The 20,145-nt window shown below is 39.4% G+C and overlaps 1 protein-coding gene across 1 annotated transcript; it reads right to left on the reverse strand.

Annotated features, from left to right (window-relative positions):
- Window positions 1–1,822: 1,822 nt before the first annotated feature.
- Window positions 1,823–19,825, reverse strand: LOC114663799 (heat shock 70 kDa protein 12A-like). Its single transcript, XM_028817721.2, has 4 exons — window positions 19,538–19,825; window positions 16,536–16,760; window positions 7,383–7,554; window positions 1,823–2,859 (listed from the first exon to the last, which is right to left on the reverse strand). Exons 1-4 carry the CDS (start codon window positions 19,823–19,825, stop codon window positions 1,823–1,825), a joined length of 1,722 nt encoding a protein of 573 aa, XP_028673554.2.
- Between the last annotated feature and the right edge of the window lie 320 nt (window positions 19,826–20,145).

Consider the following 20,145-nt stretch of genomic DNA (forward strand, 5'->3'; position numbering starts at 1 on the left):
GCCATTAGCTTGTTTACCATTGGGACAATGGAGGAGTGGCTACTGAAACTGGGGCTTTGCAGTCATATGCGAATAGCAACATTTTAAATCAGTCATTTCAAACAGAATTTGACATTTGCAACATGAATATTGTTTTGTGCATATTTTTCAAATCAATTTACTGGTAATTATATCGTGATAAAAATGTGATCAGTTTCTATCAAAAACACGACCATTTCCAGGTAATTCTACACTTTAGAATACATCTTTGAGTTTTATTATTTCTGTGTGAATTTAAGAGTGTTCTAGCTGTGTCTTTCTTGTGAAATTAGGATATTCTGTACCTATTGTGGCCTGAACAGTTACCAGGGGAATGATAAGATAATTATAGTTCAGTAAATTTTATTTTTAAGAATTTATAAATAAGAAGCTTCTCTATATAGGGAAATTTGTATGTGTGTGAGTACATGTGCGTGTGTGTGCGCCAAAGGAGTTCAAAATGTTTTATTATTTTGGGACCTTTAGATAATATTACAACATAGTTAAGTTAGAAGGATACAGTATACCATTTATCCGAATGTTAATTGGTGTCAAGTATTATGTAAAGGAACATACATTATTTTAAATGGTGCTTTGTTATTTTAGTCAGTCAGCCATAGTGGACTGATGAAGTACATTTGGCTGACTCAGTCAAGCTTGTTATAATATTATAATAATTTTATTCCATTACTAATGGTGACTCTTGACTATTTTTTACGTACAGAGTATTTTCCCTAACAATCAACAAACTTCCATTGCTGGTCACATTATTTCACTGGGGTCAATTTTTATAGGTGTAGTTAGTTCTTTTCTCAAGATTTTAGGTCTAGGCTCTTGATATTTATTTTAACTATTTTAATGTATTGGGTTTTGTTTTTTTTGGTTTTGTTTTCTATGATTTTGATTTTGGCCAGTTTCAGACTAAGTATTTTCTGTCATTTCCTAGAATGTTAAAGGAACTGCTCCATAATTGTTGCAGCACAGATTCTGCATATACATTTTTTTTCCTTCTGTCTTCTTCATTGCAGTACACAAACAGTATTTGCCTTATTTTGCTTGTTAACATAATTTACTAACATATCCTTCAGTTGATGAACCTTCTGCATTTCAAGAGAGATTCACGCCACCTAGTTGTAGCTACCTCATATGGTGTGTGCATTTACTTGTTTAGAATGAACAGTCACCCTGACATTTGGCAGTTGTTGGCCATAGAGATCCCTAATACTATCTAGACATTTTTGGGCATATGAACTCTAACAGGCATGTATAACCTTCAGTTAGAGCACCTGCAGACATCTGACACTAAATGTTTAAATTCACCTACTGTAAGTGCTGCTGTTTCCCACTGTCCGCCTAAAGTTCATGGACATACAATACCTAGATACCCAGGACTGAACATTAACAAATAGATTCTCAGCTTCTTCTGTTATTACCACAAATGACATTAGTTATCAGAATTGTGCTAGGCTTGTTTCTATAAAGCTGACATTGCTGCACAACTTGTTTAATTTCAATAGCTTACTAAAGTGGCATATGGTGACAATATGGCGTGAGGCAATTGGCCAGCTCTCAGCACTTTGCACTAAGTAGTTGCCCTTTCCCATGTATGGTAGAATGCAAAGCAAATATTATAAAAATTCATTTGACACCATATACCCTTGATTATAGATATTCTTATCTAGTCTTATATTAGATTTTGGTTTGAGAATTTAAAGGATTTTCCATAGAGAACAACACCTCATTATAAATCATTTGCACAGGTTTTCAGACTGCCTAAACTATCCTGTAAGTTAATCATTTTTTCTCACTCTGTTAAGAAATCTAATTTGATTTCCTTTTTCTTTTGAGAAATTTGTTCTGTTGCAGTTGCTTTTATTTCTGTAGAACCAAATTTAATGTCTAGCCTCACTTTGACATTGTGCTTTGTATAGCCTTTAGGCAGGGGCACAGTAAAGGAGCCAATTTGTTTTACTCCAGGTTCATCAGTATAAGTAACTTTATGCTGTTTTGTAGTAAAAAAACGAAAGCTCATTTTCTCCTGGCCATCATCTATTGGCATTAGATAATATACTACTTTTTCATTGTTTTCTATATTTTGGCCTTTCTCTACTAATTTAAAAAAAATATCTTTACAGTAATAATAATCTTTTTGGTTGTTAACTTGAAGTTTTTGTTTGTCATGTTTCTTTGGGTCAAATGTCTCGGTGGTCATTATACCGTATGTCAGAGCACAGACTCTGGACCTGATTAGGGTAGGGTTATTTCCAAACATAACTGCCCCCTTCATAATGGCATACTGAGGATCATTGGGACACAGAACTTTGCACTGTTTTTCAAATTTTCCCCTAACCTTATCTCTCAACCGAATGCTGGTGGCATAGCCTCCCACTAGCAGAATGCACTCGATGTTAATCTCGGGAGTGTCCAGAATTTTTTGGATCTCTCTAATAATATTTTCTATACTATTATGAAAGAAGCTGGTTAGTTTTGTATCACTGAGTTTAATGCTTCCATCACTCCAGGTGGCTCCATCATTCTTAAAAAAAAGAGATATTTCTTGCTTCTCTGCTGCCATTTTTGTTAAATTGTATGGGCATGCAATGTATACCTCACTTTTTTCAGTACATTTCTGAATTGAAAATTCATGCATCATCTTCTGGAGTCCTGCTGGATCATTCTTTTTATACTCCTGCCACAAGTGTACGCCAAATAGCTCTTCTAGGAAGGCTCTAAACTCATCATCCACCATACAACTTCCCCATGGTCCTCCAGATGGGCTGCAGCATTCCTTTAAATATGTATCCTCAAGGACTTCATGAGTAGCAAGATCGATGGTTCCACCTGAAGAGAAGAATTAAGAAAGAATTAAGTGAGACACAGGAGACAGATATTTGTCATTGATTACCTTTTTGTGTATTTTCAAAGTCAAAGTCAAAGTGAACTTTATTGTCATCTGAACCATATACAAGTATACAGATAGACGAAATTGCGAAGCTCGGGGTCCACAGTGTAACAACATGACGTGCAAATAATAAATTAAAAATAGAATTAAAATTTAAATTTAAAATTAAAACACAAACAAGACAAGACATTGTGCAAAGACAAAGAAGTAGCAGCAATATTGATGTGTAAGATATGTAATATAATAAATAAATAATAAATAATAGATATAGTTAATACAGAAATTATCAGTGTATGATAATAGTTGTTTAAGACGTGTAAACAATGACAGGTCAGAATGTTTCACAGCAGAAGGATAACAAGAGTGTCAAAATACTTAAAGGACAGCATGAGATTTTCAGTTCTTCTCTACATGCCCACTCGTCTTTGCAGGTCAGTGGCTCGCATGTATAAAAGTTCTGTTTTTAGAGGTGGTTGAGACAGTGCGGAAGGTCCCAGGGTGCAGCCTGGTGTTAAGGAGTCTAACAGCTTGGGGTTTAAAACTCTCCTGCATTCTGGCAGATCTGGCTTTGATGCTGCCGTATTGTCTCTTGGATGGCAGAAGTGTGAAAAGTCCATGTGAGGGGTGTAAGGGGTCATGCACAATGCTGCAGGCCTTGCAGACACTGCGTTTGTAAAATATGTCCTGTAGTGAAGGGAGAGGCACCCCTATAATGTTCTCTGCTGTCTTCACTATCCTTTGCAGGTGCTTGCAGTCAGATATGTTGCAGTTGCCATACCAGACAGTGATGTAGCTGGTCAGAACACTCTCAATGGTGCCTCTTTAGAACATGGTGAGGATGGAAGGGGGAAGACTTGCTCGCTTCAGTCGCCTCAGGAAGTGTAGTCTCTGCTGGGCTTTTTTGATTAGTGATGAGGTGTTATGTGTCCACGTAAGTTCCTCAGTTATGTGCACACCGAGGAACTTGGTACTCCTAATAGTCTCTACATCTAAACCGTTGATGCTGAGTGGGATTTTATTTTTATTTTATGTGCATTACGGTTTACTGTATTAATGATTTTATTTTCGTATCATTTTATAATTATTTTCAGATGACAATACTTTATTCTTCTCTTCGGGTTTAATTTATTACCTTCTTTAGGTAATTATTAAATTATCTAGACCCGTCTAATCCTTAGTAACTAAGCTCCATTACAAGAAACAAAGAAACTGAAGCGAATACAGATTGATAGCAAGAAAAAAGATGAGAGGTTCTACACTCAGATGTCCCACACAAGGAAGACTGCCTCCTGCAGGAGTTAGCAGCCTAAACACCAGAGAAATGTTCCTTATTAAGTGAAGCCTTCAGTCTATGATGAGCAGAAGAACGCTGCATTTATAGAAATAAATGGTGCTGCTTTGTGGTGTGTCTTTTCCTCTCTTGTCATCAAAGCAACTGAGAATGTAGGTAAGCCCTGTGCAAAGAAAGCAGCAGCACATCAACTTATACGAGTACGCTCACTTTAGCAGATGTTATAATAATGCACTCCTACTATGAGTAAGGACCATCAATGAAATACAACTAGTATTGATTTCTGAGACAAGAGATACACTCTGTTTTACATGAAACTAAACATCCGTCCCCCTCTTGATGAGGAAAAATGTGAGTGCAGGGCCCTTAATAGTAATCATCGACACTGGTTTTATTGTCAGCATGAGATATGTGTATCACTGAGAGGACTGTGGCATCATGTTTATTTTGCTTTCCTCTTTGTATAAAATTTTGCAACAACATCAGCCTGAAGGATGAACTATGGAAGTGAGATGGACATCTTAATGGAATTCTTATGGCACATTTTATTTTTTACAATTAACTGTTCTGGTAATTATTGAATTTTAGCAGCATGCATCTACAGTCTGTTATGGGTATTTTCTCTGTACTGTCTGCAACATTTTGGGGATGAAAATGGGTGAGACTCAGTATTTAAAGTTCTTCCTGCCTACTGTTGTATTTCTGGCTAAAGGCTCTTTGTTGCTGCTAGTGAGACCAGCTATGTTGTATGGTTTGGAGACAGTGGCACAGACAAAAAGACAGGAGGCAGAGCTGGAAGTGGCAGGGTTGAAGATGCTATGATTTTTGCTCAGAGTAACGAGGGAAGACAGGATTAGGAATGTGTATATTAGATGGATAACACAGGTCCGATAGGTTGGTGACAAAGTCAGAGAGGTTAGATTGAGACGGTTTGGGCATGTACAGTGTAGAGATGAGGAGTAAGTCAGGAAAAGAATGTTGAGGATGGAACTGCCAGGCAAGAGGAAAAGAGGAAGGCCATAGAGGAGGTTTATGGATGTAATGAGGGAGGACATGAAGGCAGTTAGTGTGGCAGAAAATGATGTAAAAGACTGGGATAGGTGGAGAAGGATGATCTGCTCTGCTGACCCATAAATTGAAGCCAAAAGAAGAAGAACAACAACAAGAGTTCTGATTGTCCATAAAATGTTTTTACTTTGTATACAGTAACAAAAGCTCTATTTATGTAAAATCTTTTTTATACAGACACAGCAATAATAGTTTATCAAGTACTCTAGTTAGGACTAAATAATGTATTTCAAAACTATTAAAAGGGCAATACTTTGAACAATAGGGCAGGACACAGTAAAGTTTTGGGGTCTTCCTAAAATCCCTGTTTGTTAGCAGCAGGTAAAAGACGGAAAAAAGAAAAAAAATTATAACAGAACATCAGGCTTATCCAGGAGTTTCAGCAAGGCTCTTGCTTCTCTAGGTAAACATGGCTCCAGCAGTTAACTTTTCCAGTCATCGTGTTGTTATATGGGGCTGGAACTGGAAGTATCAGGGCACCTGGTGTTCCCAAAGGTGGCACCATAGCTGTTCAGACCACTTCTCCTTAATTCTCAGGCTGGAAAAGGAAGAGAGGTTGGTGCACATGCATGACCATAGTCCTTCCTCATTGCTGTTTCCACTCTGGAGCTCTTAATACATTACTTCCACATGCATGTGTGGCAACGGACGCATGCAATATTCATGTTTAAAATATAAAAGATGTTTACTTTCCTTCTATATGTGCAAGTAATGAATCCTTGGCTAGTTATAATTACAGATGAACTTTGTTTTTTTACTAAATAAAGGGTAATAGCCTTGAAGACTTCAGGAAAATGTATGGAATTTAGTAAATACAGAGTTGTACTCACAGGCACCATAATGCCTTCATAATATTTTGTTGAAGGATAAAATCAGGCTTACAGTTTGTTCTGTGGAGATATTGTGAGCATAATACTTGATTATTTAGACATAGTGTTAAAATCGCCCACATCCTGATGTGAGTGTGTGTTTGTGTCTGACAATGTCCATCCAAGACAGAATCCCACATACACTCTTAAAAATAATAGTTCTGTAATGGCATTTTAATGGGATGTGTTGTTCAGATTCAGATTTTTCCTGAAAATTTCACATGGAAGGTTCTTTTATGGACTAAAAATGGCTTCCTTATGGCATCGCTGTGAAGAGCCTTATTTTCACACAGTAAGATTTGGACAGCAGGGTTTACATGTTTTTTGATTTTCTTTTTTCTATATACTTGTTTCCTTCTTTATCCCTAAGGCATATTGCTTAGGACAATAATTGACTGTAGGTAAGGGTGTAGACTGCAAGTAAGGGGGAGTACCTGAGGGGGTCTTTAAATAGACTGGCACCCCTTTCAGTGTTTAGGATGTAAGGTTGCCTTGCACGAGATGCTGTCATAGTTTAAGTGACGATCATATTTATTTTTTATAATTTATTCATTTTTTAAATCATTTTAGCATTCTATAACAATGATGTCACTGTTATGGACTTTTAGACGCTACAACGTTACCTTTCACTAGGAGGTTTATTATATGTGTGTGAATGCATATAACTTCACAGTGCTATGGTCACATGCTTTTGGCAGCCATACTGTTTAAAAGTATGCTGTGTTCTCCTTTATTTCCTGAATTCCATTTAGATAAACAAAATAACATTTTTTCTAGCAAGAGAAAAGTAACTCCAACAATTATTTGAAGAACTATATTGACTTTTGTTTTTTGGCCAACATTTGTCTTGACTTCAAGGTTGTCTTTTTAGTTTGTGCAGCTTTCCAATCTTTATCTTCTAGAGTGTATTTGCCTTCAGCCCTGTACAGACTACTTTATATGTTTTTGTCATAAACAATTTCTACATCATACTGGTTCTTTAAGCATTAACAACCTTTATTAATGACCAAAACAGTTATGACAGATATTGATAGAACAAGCACCATCTCAGTGACTGTATGTTTAAATAAATAGTTTCAGAAAATGAAACTGATACTGATATAGATCAGTAAACTCAGCCAAGAGGAAATGCTCGCAGAGAGATGAGATGAGAAAAATCTCTGCCCATCAAATGCAAGAAGCGTGAATTTCCATCCAAGGCTAATCTGTGTTAAAATGATTAATAAAAACTGACCTCCACAGTCAACAACAATATACTGCATTCCTGGTTTGTGCTCCATTTTTAGGTCATTCGTTCCTTCTGCTAGAAAGCCTTTACTGGGCAGTGTTTTGCAGAACAAAGATGCTGCTTCAGGTTCTAGAGCGATGATTAAATTCTTTGAGAATGTGTTATGTATCAGTCCAGCCTGCAAGTAAAAACAAAATTTAATTAAAAGTCCTACTAATTGGTAAGTAAACAGTAATTAGTACAACTATTCACTAAATAGTTAATGGTTATTATTACTGCTTAACACCTTGCATTGCCAAAGTAAACCAGCTCAAACCAAGAGATGTGGTCATCTTCACTTCTGTCAAGTGTCCAACTGTGGTATACCACTTGGTCAATGTGTTAGGATAAGTGATATGTAATTGACAAAGAATTTCGTATTATGATTTTACAAAATAAGGCTTATGATTGTTAAGGTTAATTATATTTTTGGTATTAATAATTCTTTGTTATGTTCAAGATAATGCGTATTTAAATATCGGGCAACTTGGTGGTTCTGTGCAAAGATTTTGCAGTCTCTGGTGCTTGATTTTTTTTCTGCCTCCCAATGAAATGTGTTACATAGGCACTCCACATGTGTTAGGGTGTGTGTCCTGTCCAGTTGAGCCCAATGCTACCAGGTTAAAATCCAACCACAACCCTGATCTGGATTCAACAGGATTGATGGTGGATTTATTGATTAAGTAACCCTCAAAATGTCTTTAAGTGCTGTGCTACCTGGGCCTTTTTGACCTGATTCTGAGACCTGCTTTTAGGTACCCAGGGCATCCATTTTTTTTCATCCCCAAACATTTTTATATTGTTTGACCGTCATATTGTTTGACCAAACGTTATAGAATATATGACATTTAGCCATGTTTTTATAGGTTGTGACTTAATAAACCACATTAAATCCAGTAGAAAGTGTGTTGAAGTTAACAGTGGGTCAAAGATGTGCCATTTAGAAAAAAGTTTGCTGTTTGTAAAGTTATGTCAATTTAATAAAAGCATTCACATTTCTGAGATGAAAAAGACAGTTGCTCATTTTTACCAAATATTTTCTTATTTCTTAACTTTTTCAAATATTATTTATAGAAGCTAGTCTACTTAATGATGCAATCCTCTATGCAAAATTAAAGAGGAATGTTAGCCAAGAGTTGACATAATGTCTATTGCTCTGGCTGTACTACTACAGAGTTTTTTAATCACTGCAGTGACCTCAGCCACAGAGATGCAATCAACTCAGGCCAAATGTTTTGGTATTGCTGCTGAGGAAGAGGGAATAGACACTGGGACTAGGAGTTTCTTAATCAGTCTTTCTGATTCTTGATGGTATTTGCAGTTGGGGCCAAAGCCTTCCCATATTTGTTTATAAAAACCTTGGTGAAGTCCACCTGGCTTTCCTGAGTCATAAAATATTATTACACGTCTTGTGAAGGTCTGCTGCAGCTATTTTTGTTCTGGCATCCCAGTGCTTCTTAGTCACTATAGACATTCTCCTGCAAACGTGCAATGTTTGTAAGTAAAATCTCTTTCTTTAATTTGACAGCTCCGTTTAATGTTGGTGTCCTGCAGTAGAGTCAGAGTCCTAAAGATGCTAACATGACAAACACCAGCAAACTTTGAGCAACTTCAGTTCAGTTTCAGAAATGGAAGTCGTACTCAACCCATCTGTTAGTGATTCCTAGCATACCCTCACAGCCCACATGCCTCTTCTGTGATGGGTGGAAGACAGGGACAATGTCTCTGAACCACTTGCGTGACACAAAATTTGTGGCCCCTCCTGTAACAGCGGAAGTGGAGCCCACACCTACAAATAAAAAAGCATTTACAGTAGATCCCCAATTTAACATTCATATATTTATCATTTTCAGCACATTTAATGTTATTTTGGATGCTGTTGTTGACATGGTGTAAAAAAGCTCTTGTCTGAGAGTCTTTTATGGCTACATTTTAAGGCACATGCTCACACAAATGGACCCATATCCCACCAATTTTATACTTTCTGTGTTAGATTCCAGTGGAATTGAGGATCTAGTTCAAAATTCTGGTTGTCATTTACGGAGCTCTGCATGGTCAACCTCTTCAATATATTACAAACCTCCCGCAGCACTACACCTGAGGCCGTGCTCTGAGATTTGTTCAGTTATATCTCCTTTCAGATCCTCGTACCAACTAAAAACATGTGGGGATCACGCATCCCAGTCCATTACTCCAAACTTATGAAACAGTCTTCCACTGACATTCAGCTCAGCAGAAACTGTTGACTTGTTTAAGTGTCAACTTAAGACATACCTGTTCATACAGCCATTCAGGTAGCTTTGACATCTGTGGGTGACATTTATGTTGTCCTTGTATGTTGTTTCAATATTTCATTTTATTCTGTATTTTATTATTCGGTGCTTTGTCACTTTGGTCTGTAATAGGCGTTTTGTAAATAAACTAGCCAACCCGCGGCGTAGCATATGCCGCATAATTATGTATTGATGGGTGAACACTTCCTGAAATGGGGTGGGTTTGAGGATATGACTGTAGGTGAATGAAAAGATGGCATCATACAACTGTCCGTGACTGAAAACTGGAGGACCGCCATCGCGCCTCCACCTCCCAGAGCGAGGGACGGGGCTGGACGGCGCTCGGGCGTGGAGGGTGGAACGGGGGGAGACGTGAAGGATGCCCATTCCACCCCCTCCACCCCGGCCCCCCCGCCATTCTAGTCTGCTGATTTCTTAGTCATCTCTTAGTCATCGTTCAGTACGCACTGCCTGCTCATGTGCCCGCCCCCAACTCCTCACCTGAGTCGCTTTCGTCTGTGTACAGTCCACATGCACCTGTGAGTCACACTGACTTTTCATTTTCCAAACACCGCCTCAGTCGCTTTCGTCTCTGCCACAGTCCACATGCACCTCTGAGCCACGTTGACTTTTCATTGTTCTTTGTGGCTCCGGCTGCTTTTCTATATATAATCCACCAAGTCACCCGACCATGATAGTAGCGACGGGGCGTGTGTACAAAGGGCAGGGACTTGATCAGTGCGAGTGTATGACCCGCACTTAGTGGGAATTCCTCGTTCATGGGGAACAATTGCAAGCCCCGGTCTCCATCACGAATGGGGTTCAACGGCTTACCCACGCCTCTCAGCGCTGGGTAGACACACGTTGATCCATTCAGTGTAGCGCGCGTGCAGCACCGGACATCTAAGGGCATCACAGACCTGTTATTACTCAATCTCACATGGCTGAAAGCTACTTGCCCCTCTAAGAAGTTGGATGCCGACCGCTCAGGGGTCGTGTAACTATTTAGCAGGAGGGTGTCTCTTTCGTTATCGGAATTAACCAGACAAAGCGCTCCACCAACTAAGAACGGCCATGCACCACCACCCACAGAATCGAGAAAGAGCTATCAATCTGTCAATCCTCTCCGTGTCCGGGCCGGGTGAGGTTTCCCGTGTTGAGTCAAATTACGCGAAAGGCTCCACACCTGGTGGTGCCCTTCCGTCAATTCCTTTAAGTTTCAGCTTTGCACCCTTACTCCCCCCAGAACCCAAAGACTTTGGTTACCCGGTTGGCTGCCCGGCGGGTCATGGGAATAATGCCGCCAGATCGGCAGTCGTCATCGTTTATGGTCGGAACTACGACGGTATGTGATCGTCTTCGAACCTCCGACTTTCGTTCTTGATTAATGAAAACATTCTTGGCAAATGCTTTCACTCTCGCTCAAATTGTTGGTGGGCGGGGCTCTGTGAGTTGGCGGGCGTGGCTCTGTCTTGCTTGCCATGGACTTAGTGAATTCTTAGAGTTGGCTGGCGTGGCTCTGTGAGTTGTTGGCGGGCGTGGCTCTGTGAGCTGTCGTCGTATCCCATGGTCTTAGAGTTGGTGGGCGTGGCTATGTCGTGCGTATCCCATGGTTGTCTTGTGTGCCCTGTCGGCTTAGTGAATTATATATATAGATTTTTACTTTTCTTCAATACATTCCAACTTCAGCAAAAAGTGACTCCATCCTGATTGTGCCTTGTAGCTTATTTTTTAACTGAATTGAATTAATTTTGTGACTAATATCTATCCTGAATGTGCTTTGCTTGTGCAAAATAAATAAAAACAATTTTGTCAGACATTTGCAAACTAAATGCTGGTTGCTGCATTCCTTCATATTGTTTCTGTGTAGGATGCCTGGGAATTCATCAGCACATTACTGCAAGAAGGAGAAACAGCAAGCAAAAGATCATAGCTGGTGGTATGAGCAGATACAGTATATGCCATATCTGAAAGAGACAAGACTGGTGAAAGCACAATGTGGAGTGTTTGAATGTAAAACAGCCATTAAGAGAGTATTGTAAATCCTTTCTGAAAAGCTTGTATTCCATGTTTTTTTTTTTGCCAATCATGATTCCCTAAAAAACTCAGATTTGTGTCACATACGAGTGCTAAAATGGGAGCTTACCTACAGTGTGCACATTGGTGTTTTTGGTTTCAAAAACTAAATTTGAGGTTGTATGCAATGCTCTGCAATCAGATGTCTAGTTCAGATGGTTTAAAAATTGTGCAGCTGCTACCAATAACATGCAGTGTTAATAAAAAGCAATAACAATTTGAAATGACAGCAATGACAATAATTCCACAAATTAAATAGAAGAAATCAGGAAACTTTAAAATGGATCATAATTATTATTCATAAAAATAACTGCATTGAAACTAAAACAAATACAGACAACCCTGACCTGTTCTAATGGGATGCTGACAAATCATTAACAATTTCACTCATTTAACACCCTTTTTTTTCTGGGCCACCAGAGATACAGTAGATGAAGTTTCGGCTGTTGTTTCAAACCCACCTGCCTCCCTGCTGAAGTGAGAATCTATTCAAATAAACAGTTTTTGAAGCACCATATTTACAGTATTTAAACCCATGTTGTACATATCCAGTTTGTTGCAATTCAGGGGAAAATTACTGTGGCATTAATGTTATAATAATGAAACATTTTCAGATCCCAGTGTTGTTATTTACTTATTTCTATTCAAATGCCAGTGTTATTATTTCTACCTGGGCCTGGTTTTCAGGTTGCTCAGTACATCTTTATTAAGAAGCTGGTGGTTGCATGACATTGGAAGAGGTGTGCAGATGGCACAAGGAGAAGCAAACTCTTCTGTCGAACTCGCAACTTTGCTCAATTTGACTTGATATTGCCTTCTTTGATAACCACTTAGATATTATCTTATCATGATGTAATGGTTTGTTGTATACTAGCTAACTTAATTTTCAAGTTATATCAGGCAATGCAACATGCCACTTTCTCACTATTTTGTTTAGCTTTAAAATGCACAAAATGCTTGTTTTTATTTTCTAAATTTAAATATATTACCTTGGATGGCTTTTTGGATGTCTGATAAGGGGACTTTTTGTGTCTTGAGCTCCCCCCACAACCCCAGCCAGTGCTCTGAACTCCCAGATTGGTGTGATAATCCTTATTATTAAAAGATTGAGGCAAGAGGGTGTATTCCAGCTACCAGTGGATCATGCTTCTTAGCCTCTCTAAGATAATTGTGCTGGTGTTGAGGAACAAGCAGTCTGTTCAATAGTTGGGTCAAGATGGAGAACAATATGGATGCCATCCTGGGTGTAGAGCAGTGGAGTTACTCTTTCTCTTTGCACAGTTATTTGAGGGTTAAGGGAGTCTGCAAACCATATCTATATGTGCTTTGTTGACTTAAAAAAAGGTTTCTGTTTGTGTTCCCACTGTTTCTTTTAGAAGTCCTCTTTGCATAGTCAGTAATCATCATTGCCCAATGGAAATGTAACTAAGTGTGATACAGTAGTAGTAGCAGTAATAATATCATTCTCACATGTACAGTGTAGAGTGAAGGTTGGAGTGAAAACTGGTACTTCAAAATATGAGATCATGGCTATCTCCCAGATAAGTGTGGCATATTCCCTATAGGGTGAGCAGCTATCCAGGTGAAGAAGACCAAGTGCTTCATGTTATTGTTCATAAGTGAGGGTAATTGGAGCAGTAGCAAGAGTTCTGTGGATGCAGTAGGCAGCAGACCATGGTGACAAAGCAGCACCTAAATCCTTGGAAAAACTTTTGATTTACTTGTCAGTCTAGATTCTGATCCTGACATATGGTTGTGAGCTGTGGGTAGCAAATAGAAGTGATTGCAAATGACTTTAATTAGGTTCCAGTACAAAGGCAATGAGAGCATCACAGAGCAGACCTGTTCCTTTTCAACTATAAGGTATGCCTGTTGTGATAGGTCTCTCCATTGATTTGCTATCTGACGACAGCAGTCACACAAAGACAGCTTGGAAGCTGCAGTGTTTTCCTCCCGACTGCTGCTGGCAACTGCATGCTGACACTGTTAGCTGCACACTGATACTATGTTAAACAGTAAACCAATGGTAAAGTAACAAAACTGCCCTTCAAAAAATTCCCTCTTAGACAGTATTTCACTGGGAACAAGCACTGATACTTTCCCTCTGTAGAATCAGCCGAATGTTTGCAGGTTTACCACGCAACATGCTTGATGCATGATGTTTACAACGTTTAAAACCGAGTGCTGTCCTATCCATTTGCTCACTCTCTTGTCCTCTCTCCTCCAGGCTGCCCCAGGTGCTGCTTCCAAGCTGCTGAACCTGCTTGATGAAGAAGGCTTTGTGTTCTTTCAGTTTGAAGAAGAGAACTAAAAGATTCACAACTGCCGGCATCGCTGTTCCAATCTTGTGTGCTTGAGTGCTGCAGTAAGCTCCTGTTTTGAATAAAGTCTTCAGGCTGTTCCTGCTTCTGAACAATAAAGTTATATTTCCTTGGAAACTTGGACTCACCTTCTTGTCTCTCGTGTAACTTTGTCACACAAGCTTGACACTGTCAAGGTAGTTTATGCATGGCATTAGTTGCTTCTTGATAGGAGGTACCAGGCATGGCTCAATTGGACAGGGACAAGAGGCAGAATTAAGACATAACGTAATAAATTATGTCTCTGAATATAATTGGGCTGCGGTGGGTTGGCACCCTGCCCAGGATTGGTTCCCTGCCTTGTGCCCTGTGTTGGCTGGGATTGGCTCCAGCAGACCCCCGTGACCCTGTGTTCGGATTCAGCGGGTTGGAAAATGGATGGATGGATATAATTGGGATAGGACAGCCTGGTACATTCAATTTGCCCCTTGAGGCTCATCTGAAAAAGTGGAGATAAGGGGAAGTGGGCTGTAAGTCCAAAAAAGGATGGCATGCTCTCCCTGGGATGGGTGAGGGAAATTGGAATACACAGAGTTGTTACGAAGCTCTCTACTGGCCCTTAACAAATAAAATAAATAAGATTCAGATTTTTCATAAAGTTTCCTCCATATATTGTACAAGCCCAGCAAACAATACACTACTATAAATATTGTACACTTACTGAACATAATGCTGAGCATAAAACAATGTGTGAGGTGTACATAGAAATACAGAAATACATGTATATATATATATATATATATATATATATATACATATACATACACAACAGTATATATTGTGATGGATGGCCGGGACCCATGCCTGGCCAGGATGCCCCTTTGGCACTGAATCCGGGGGAACACCCATGGGCTGCACACTACATCCCCCGGAACGCTTGGGCCACAATTGTGGAACATCAGAGCTCAGCCCTGTTGGGCTCCATGGCCACCGCCAGGGGGAGCTGCATGACTTCCTGAGCCTGTGTGGGCTGTGATGCAGCCACACCCGGAAGTACAGACTCAGTTAGGTCAATCATCACCTGGAGCACTTCCGGGTGGGCTATAAGAGGAGCCTGCAGCCACTACTTGAGGTGCCAGAGTCAGGAGGAGGAGGACAAAGCTGCCTAGGAGGAGTGGAGGAGAAAGGCAAGTGACTTTTGTGGTGTTTTTCTTTTGTGTGTGTTTTGGGGACTGTGTAGGGCCAGTGGGACTCAGGGAAGACGGGTCCCACGGCTGAAGAAAATAAAATCTTTTTTGTTCATTTTACCCGTGTCTCCGCAGTAAGTCTGTGTCAGGTTGGTGCCTATAAAGCACTATATGTCACAATATATAAATTCAGTATATAGTATATTCACATGCACAAGCATCAGGAGGCTGACACATCCCTGGCTGTGATTTTCTAAATATGATACAGAAGGCTGTGTTTTCATTGTCCTAGTGCATCATCAGTTATAACTATCGATGTCAAGGGAAACATGTGATGCTAAGGCTACAGGTACCCAGGGCATTACAGTCAGAAGTCAGCATTCATTCTGGACCATCATTAAACGTTCAAGCCTGTATTGTCCTGGACTGATGGTCCTATTTTCTTTTATTATTTTGCTGTTCATTTAGTTTGGGTTGAATGATGTCAATTAAGCCAGTTGACCTGGCTGGATATGTGTACATATCTGGTTACAGCTATATATATTTCTACCTGAGGACAACAGAAGTTGTTGACACTAACAATATCACATCTTTCTCGAGTAGCATTGAAGATCTACAGAAAAATGATGTATAGCTCTGTCTCGTGCCCCTTAGTAGTTTCCACCCCTTTTGGTCCTGGTACTATAAAACCAGGCAACCAAGGAGCCAGAACGGAGCAAGGCTAGTCAGGGAGCAAGGCTAATCAAGGCCATTTTTTTTGGTTTTGTTTTGTCACTGTGCAGCTGTATTTCTCTTGATATTAAATGGGGCAACCCAGCTGGCACCCCAACTTTTATCGTGCCTAAGACAGTCTATTCCCTGAGATATCTATAAGATGTAAGATTAATCAGTGCTGACATTTGATAAACTACTAAAAGCAACAAAACAAACTTGTAGGTGATTTTAAAATTGGCTGTAGGATCAGGTTTTCAAAAAAGTGCCCATGAGAGTTGGCCAGTTATCAGAAGAAATCTTGAAATATATTATTGGAAACTTTACCCTAGGAATGGTTTTCTAGCATCTTGTGTCTCATTTCTAATTCTGGTTTTATGTGCTGTACTCTAGTTTATTTTGGAATACTTAATTTCTGTGAATGCACATTATTACAGCATTTCTGAGAATTTTGCTACTAAATGCCGTTATTTAGGTTTCTTCTTTATTTTTCACCCCTCCCTATACATTGCAAGAAGTTTCTTTAAAGACAGACACATCTTTAAGAAATATGAAAATAATGCCTAATCTTACCTTCTCAGCTGCCAGCCGCATGAACTCCTTGGCTGCGTTGTCCCAGATGGCAGGTACTGTTAGCACCCAGGTCACATCATCAGAAGTGAACCGGAAATCAGACATTGATTCGTTTACAGTCTTCAAGGCATGGTCTTTCAGGTAGCGTAGACTCTCAGAAAAAACCTTCAAGGCAGGCATCTGCTTTCCATTTTGTGCTGTGATCATCAGAGTTTTTGAAATGGCCTAAAAAAAACAGTAGTTTCTGAAGTCATCTATCAGCATAATTGTTACTATAATGTAGTTAAAATTGCCCCTCAATTCAGGTAAAAGAGACAAGATTCAGAAGATTGAAAAAGATAACAAAGAAATAAATCTAAATAAATGTGAAGCTTTTAGTTAAAAGGAAGGAATGTGGTGTTTAGAGCTAAAAAATGTACATTTATGAAACACTAAACACACAGCATTAATTTTGATAAGCAGGAATCAAAAAAATCAAACTGTATTTATTATCTCACATTGTGGAGTCAACATTTGCAGAAGTTCTACCAACACTGCATGCAGCCATGACTGATTTTAAATACAACTCCACATCATTTCATGTACATAAATATTCAGATGAGTCCTCCATGAATAATGGAGATGAGAAGGTGTAACGTAGTGTATGTGTTTTACTGAGTTGGGTATTTGTTTCTGTGCTCATTGCATGCGATTCAGTATTTGGTGTACGTACTGTGAAGAATGAATAAACTCACAAATGGCACCATATGGAAAAGAAATAGTATTGGGAACTACTGTACATGTGCAGTCAGTGTAGGTGCTAGTATTTGTGGTACCCCAGATGAAGGCGTATCGAACCCATATGGGGGATTTTCGATGGCAATACTCCACAGGTGCAAGACCTGGGGGTGGGGGCCATGTGTGCAGTTCAGGATATAATAAAGTGAATGGGGGGGTCTGGGTCTCGGTGTTACATGTGTGCATAGTAGTCAATGTTGCCTAATAGTTTAACTGGCACAGTGAACAGCATCCATCCCCTCTCCTTTCTAAGCTGCACTAGCACTGTCAGTATCAGCTTATTGTCTTCTTGAATCCAACTCCTCCTGTATTTCTCTCTCCCTCTCTGGCAGCTGGGCTTGAGGCATATCGCACACCTTGAGTGTGTAACCACATCTTACGTCAGGCTCGGTGAACCTTATTTTTTTCTCCACTTCAGAGGGCACACTTCATCCTCACAGGTGGCGCAGTGGTAGTGTTGCTGCTTTGCAGTAAGGAGACTGTGGAAGATTGTGGGTTCGCTTCCTGGTTCCTCCCTGTGTGGATAGCGCTTTGAGTACTGAGAAAAGCGCTATATAAATGTAATGAATTATTATTATTATATTCAGTTTCTTTTCCCTCATCAGAACAGCTCTGCTTAGTCACTCATCCATCCATGAGAGTGGTGCTGTTGTACTGGCGACAAAAAAGATGGTGTGTGCTTTAAAATAACCCATTCGCTACAGCAATATTATTGACAAATAAAAAACATTTGTAGGCTAATTTTCTATTATCTATAACATTATGAAAATTTCTGTCAAATCAGTCACAACATTTTTGAAATTATGGGGTATTTAGTTTTTCTACAGCAGTTTTCTTTTTATCCTCTGGAGATAATTACCCGCTAGGCCAGGGGATGGCACGGTGCACTAAGCCTACTTCTGTTGTCTCTGCAGGCCAGATATGGGGAAACCTACCCGACATACCATCAGCAATTTCAGTTCCGGTTTCCAGTGTCACGCACGGAATCACTTCCAGTTCCAGTGCCATGAACGACGTCACTTCCATTTCCAGCCACAAACAACATCACTTCTGGTTTTGGCCTTTAAAGTCGCCATCAATTTACAACAGAGCAACATTGCTGTCCTTAAATACCCAATTGTAGCCAGGGACAATATATTGGTGGTTGCCCCAAACCTTTTTACGTGTGTTGAGACTGATTCTTTTACACTATCTATATTAGACCAGTGTCTTTAGTTTATTCATATAATAGACATTTGGGAATCTACTTGGACCTATCAATGTCCAGAAGTGGATGTTACAAAGACAATTATTAATCTGGTAGCATTTCAAAAATGACTATTCTTAAAATATACAGGAATCTTACAAGCAAATTACATTGGTGCATGAATGTTCTGAAATTCATGCTGGTAGACTGACGAATGAACAGCATGCTGTCAGTTCTTGAACTTTTTTAATGCAACAAAAATAAGCATTTTTTCTGTATGTTCTGCACATCATTGTTTGGGAATTGCTCAGCACAAAATCGCAAAGCTCTGCAGAGAGTGGCACGTTCAGCAGAGCACATCTTAAGGTCATCACTGCCCCCTCTGCAGGACATCTACACCAAGAACTGCAGGACCAGGTCAATTAAAATAATTATGGACTTTACCCACCCAAGCAACTCAGGCAAGCAGCTACACAGCCTAATGGCAAAGACTGAGAGACTCAAGAGGAGCTTTTACCATTAGGCCATTAGGATCCTGAACTCTGATATGCCAACAAACATTCAATATTAAAACTCATTGCACATTCACTTTAATGTGCTGCACAGTCCCTTGCAGTTTTTATTGTTTCAGATTTTAACTTAATTGTAATCTAGTTTAACTTAATTAAATTTAGTTAATTCATTATCGTCTTCTTCTTTTGGCTACTCCCACTAGGGGTTGCCACAGCAGATCATATTGTCCTCATATTGATTTGGCAAAATCAGTTTTATTAATTTCTTCTATTGTGTGTTTGCTTCTGTTTGTCTTGGAGTAGACTAGCTTTTTCATTTCACTGCACATTGTACCTGTATAACTGTGTGTGTGACAAATATAACTCTTTAAACTCTGTGAGTGAGTGTGTGTGAGAGACTGCACCATGATTAATGTTACAAATGCCCAGTGCTCCATGATCAGTGTAAGAAGTTATCCATAAAATGAATTAGGCAACCCAACTAATCTTTCATATTAAAAACTCATTTTATATGCTACTTCTCCTACCTTTTTGTATAGGTCCAACTTAAAATTTTCAAAGAAGTAGAACTCAGTGGCTTCTTTAGGCCTCATCCTTGTGTAGCAAAGCAGTGCATCCATGCCAAACTTTTCAAATTCTTCATGTTTATTAAAAAGCACACAGGTACGAGTTTTGGGACTTCTGAATCCATGCTCTTTATCCCAAATCACTTCATTTACTTTGCTGCTAACATCCCTCTTTGAATTGACGCTGTAGCAATAGCCACTGAATGCTGTACCAAAGTCTATGGCTACAACCAGTAGAGTATCTGACATTGTACTGGCATGAATGACAGGAGTAAGCTGTGTGTAAAGTTTTCGTCACAACTGGGCTTCTAGCAGTGAGGCATGTCTTTATATTTTATTTCCTCAGTGGACTTCAATTAAGCCACACCCATAAGCAGCTGATTAGCCAGCAGGAATCTGCACTACTGCATTCAGCATGTCAGCCAAGTAATTAAGAGGTGTCATAAAAATACACTCATGAAAGTCTGAAAACTCAACACCAGTCAACCTTAACATCAGTCAGCCTTTATTTAAGATAGTGTTTGCTATGCTAAACCCCTCCTAAAGGGTTAATCATATACAATACAGAA

Source organism: Erpetoichthys calabaricus, chromosome 13 (genome assembly GCF_900747795.2).
Source record: "Erpetoichthys calabaricus chromosome 13, fErpCal1.3, whole genome shotgun sequence".
NCBI classification, from domain to species: domain Eukaryota; kingdom Metazoa; phylum Chordata; class Cladistia; order Polypteriformes; family Polypteridae; genus Erpetoichthys; species Erpetoichthys calabaricus.

Excerpts from the sequence above, each read along its gene's own strand:
- LOC114663799 (XM_028817721.2), bottom strand. The coding sequence starts at position 19,825 with ATGTCAGATACTCTACTGGTTGTAGCCATAGACTTTGGTACAGCATTC. Across the intron at positions 16,761-19,537 it reads AGTTGGACCTATACAAAAAG|GCCATTTCAAAAACTCTGAT; the intron begins GTAGGAGAAGTA and ends TGTTTTTTTTAG. Across the intron at positions 2,860-7,382 it reads TATTGTTGTTGACTGTGGAG|GTGGAACCATCGATCTTGCT; the intron begins GTCAGTTTTTAT and ends TCTTCTCTTCAG.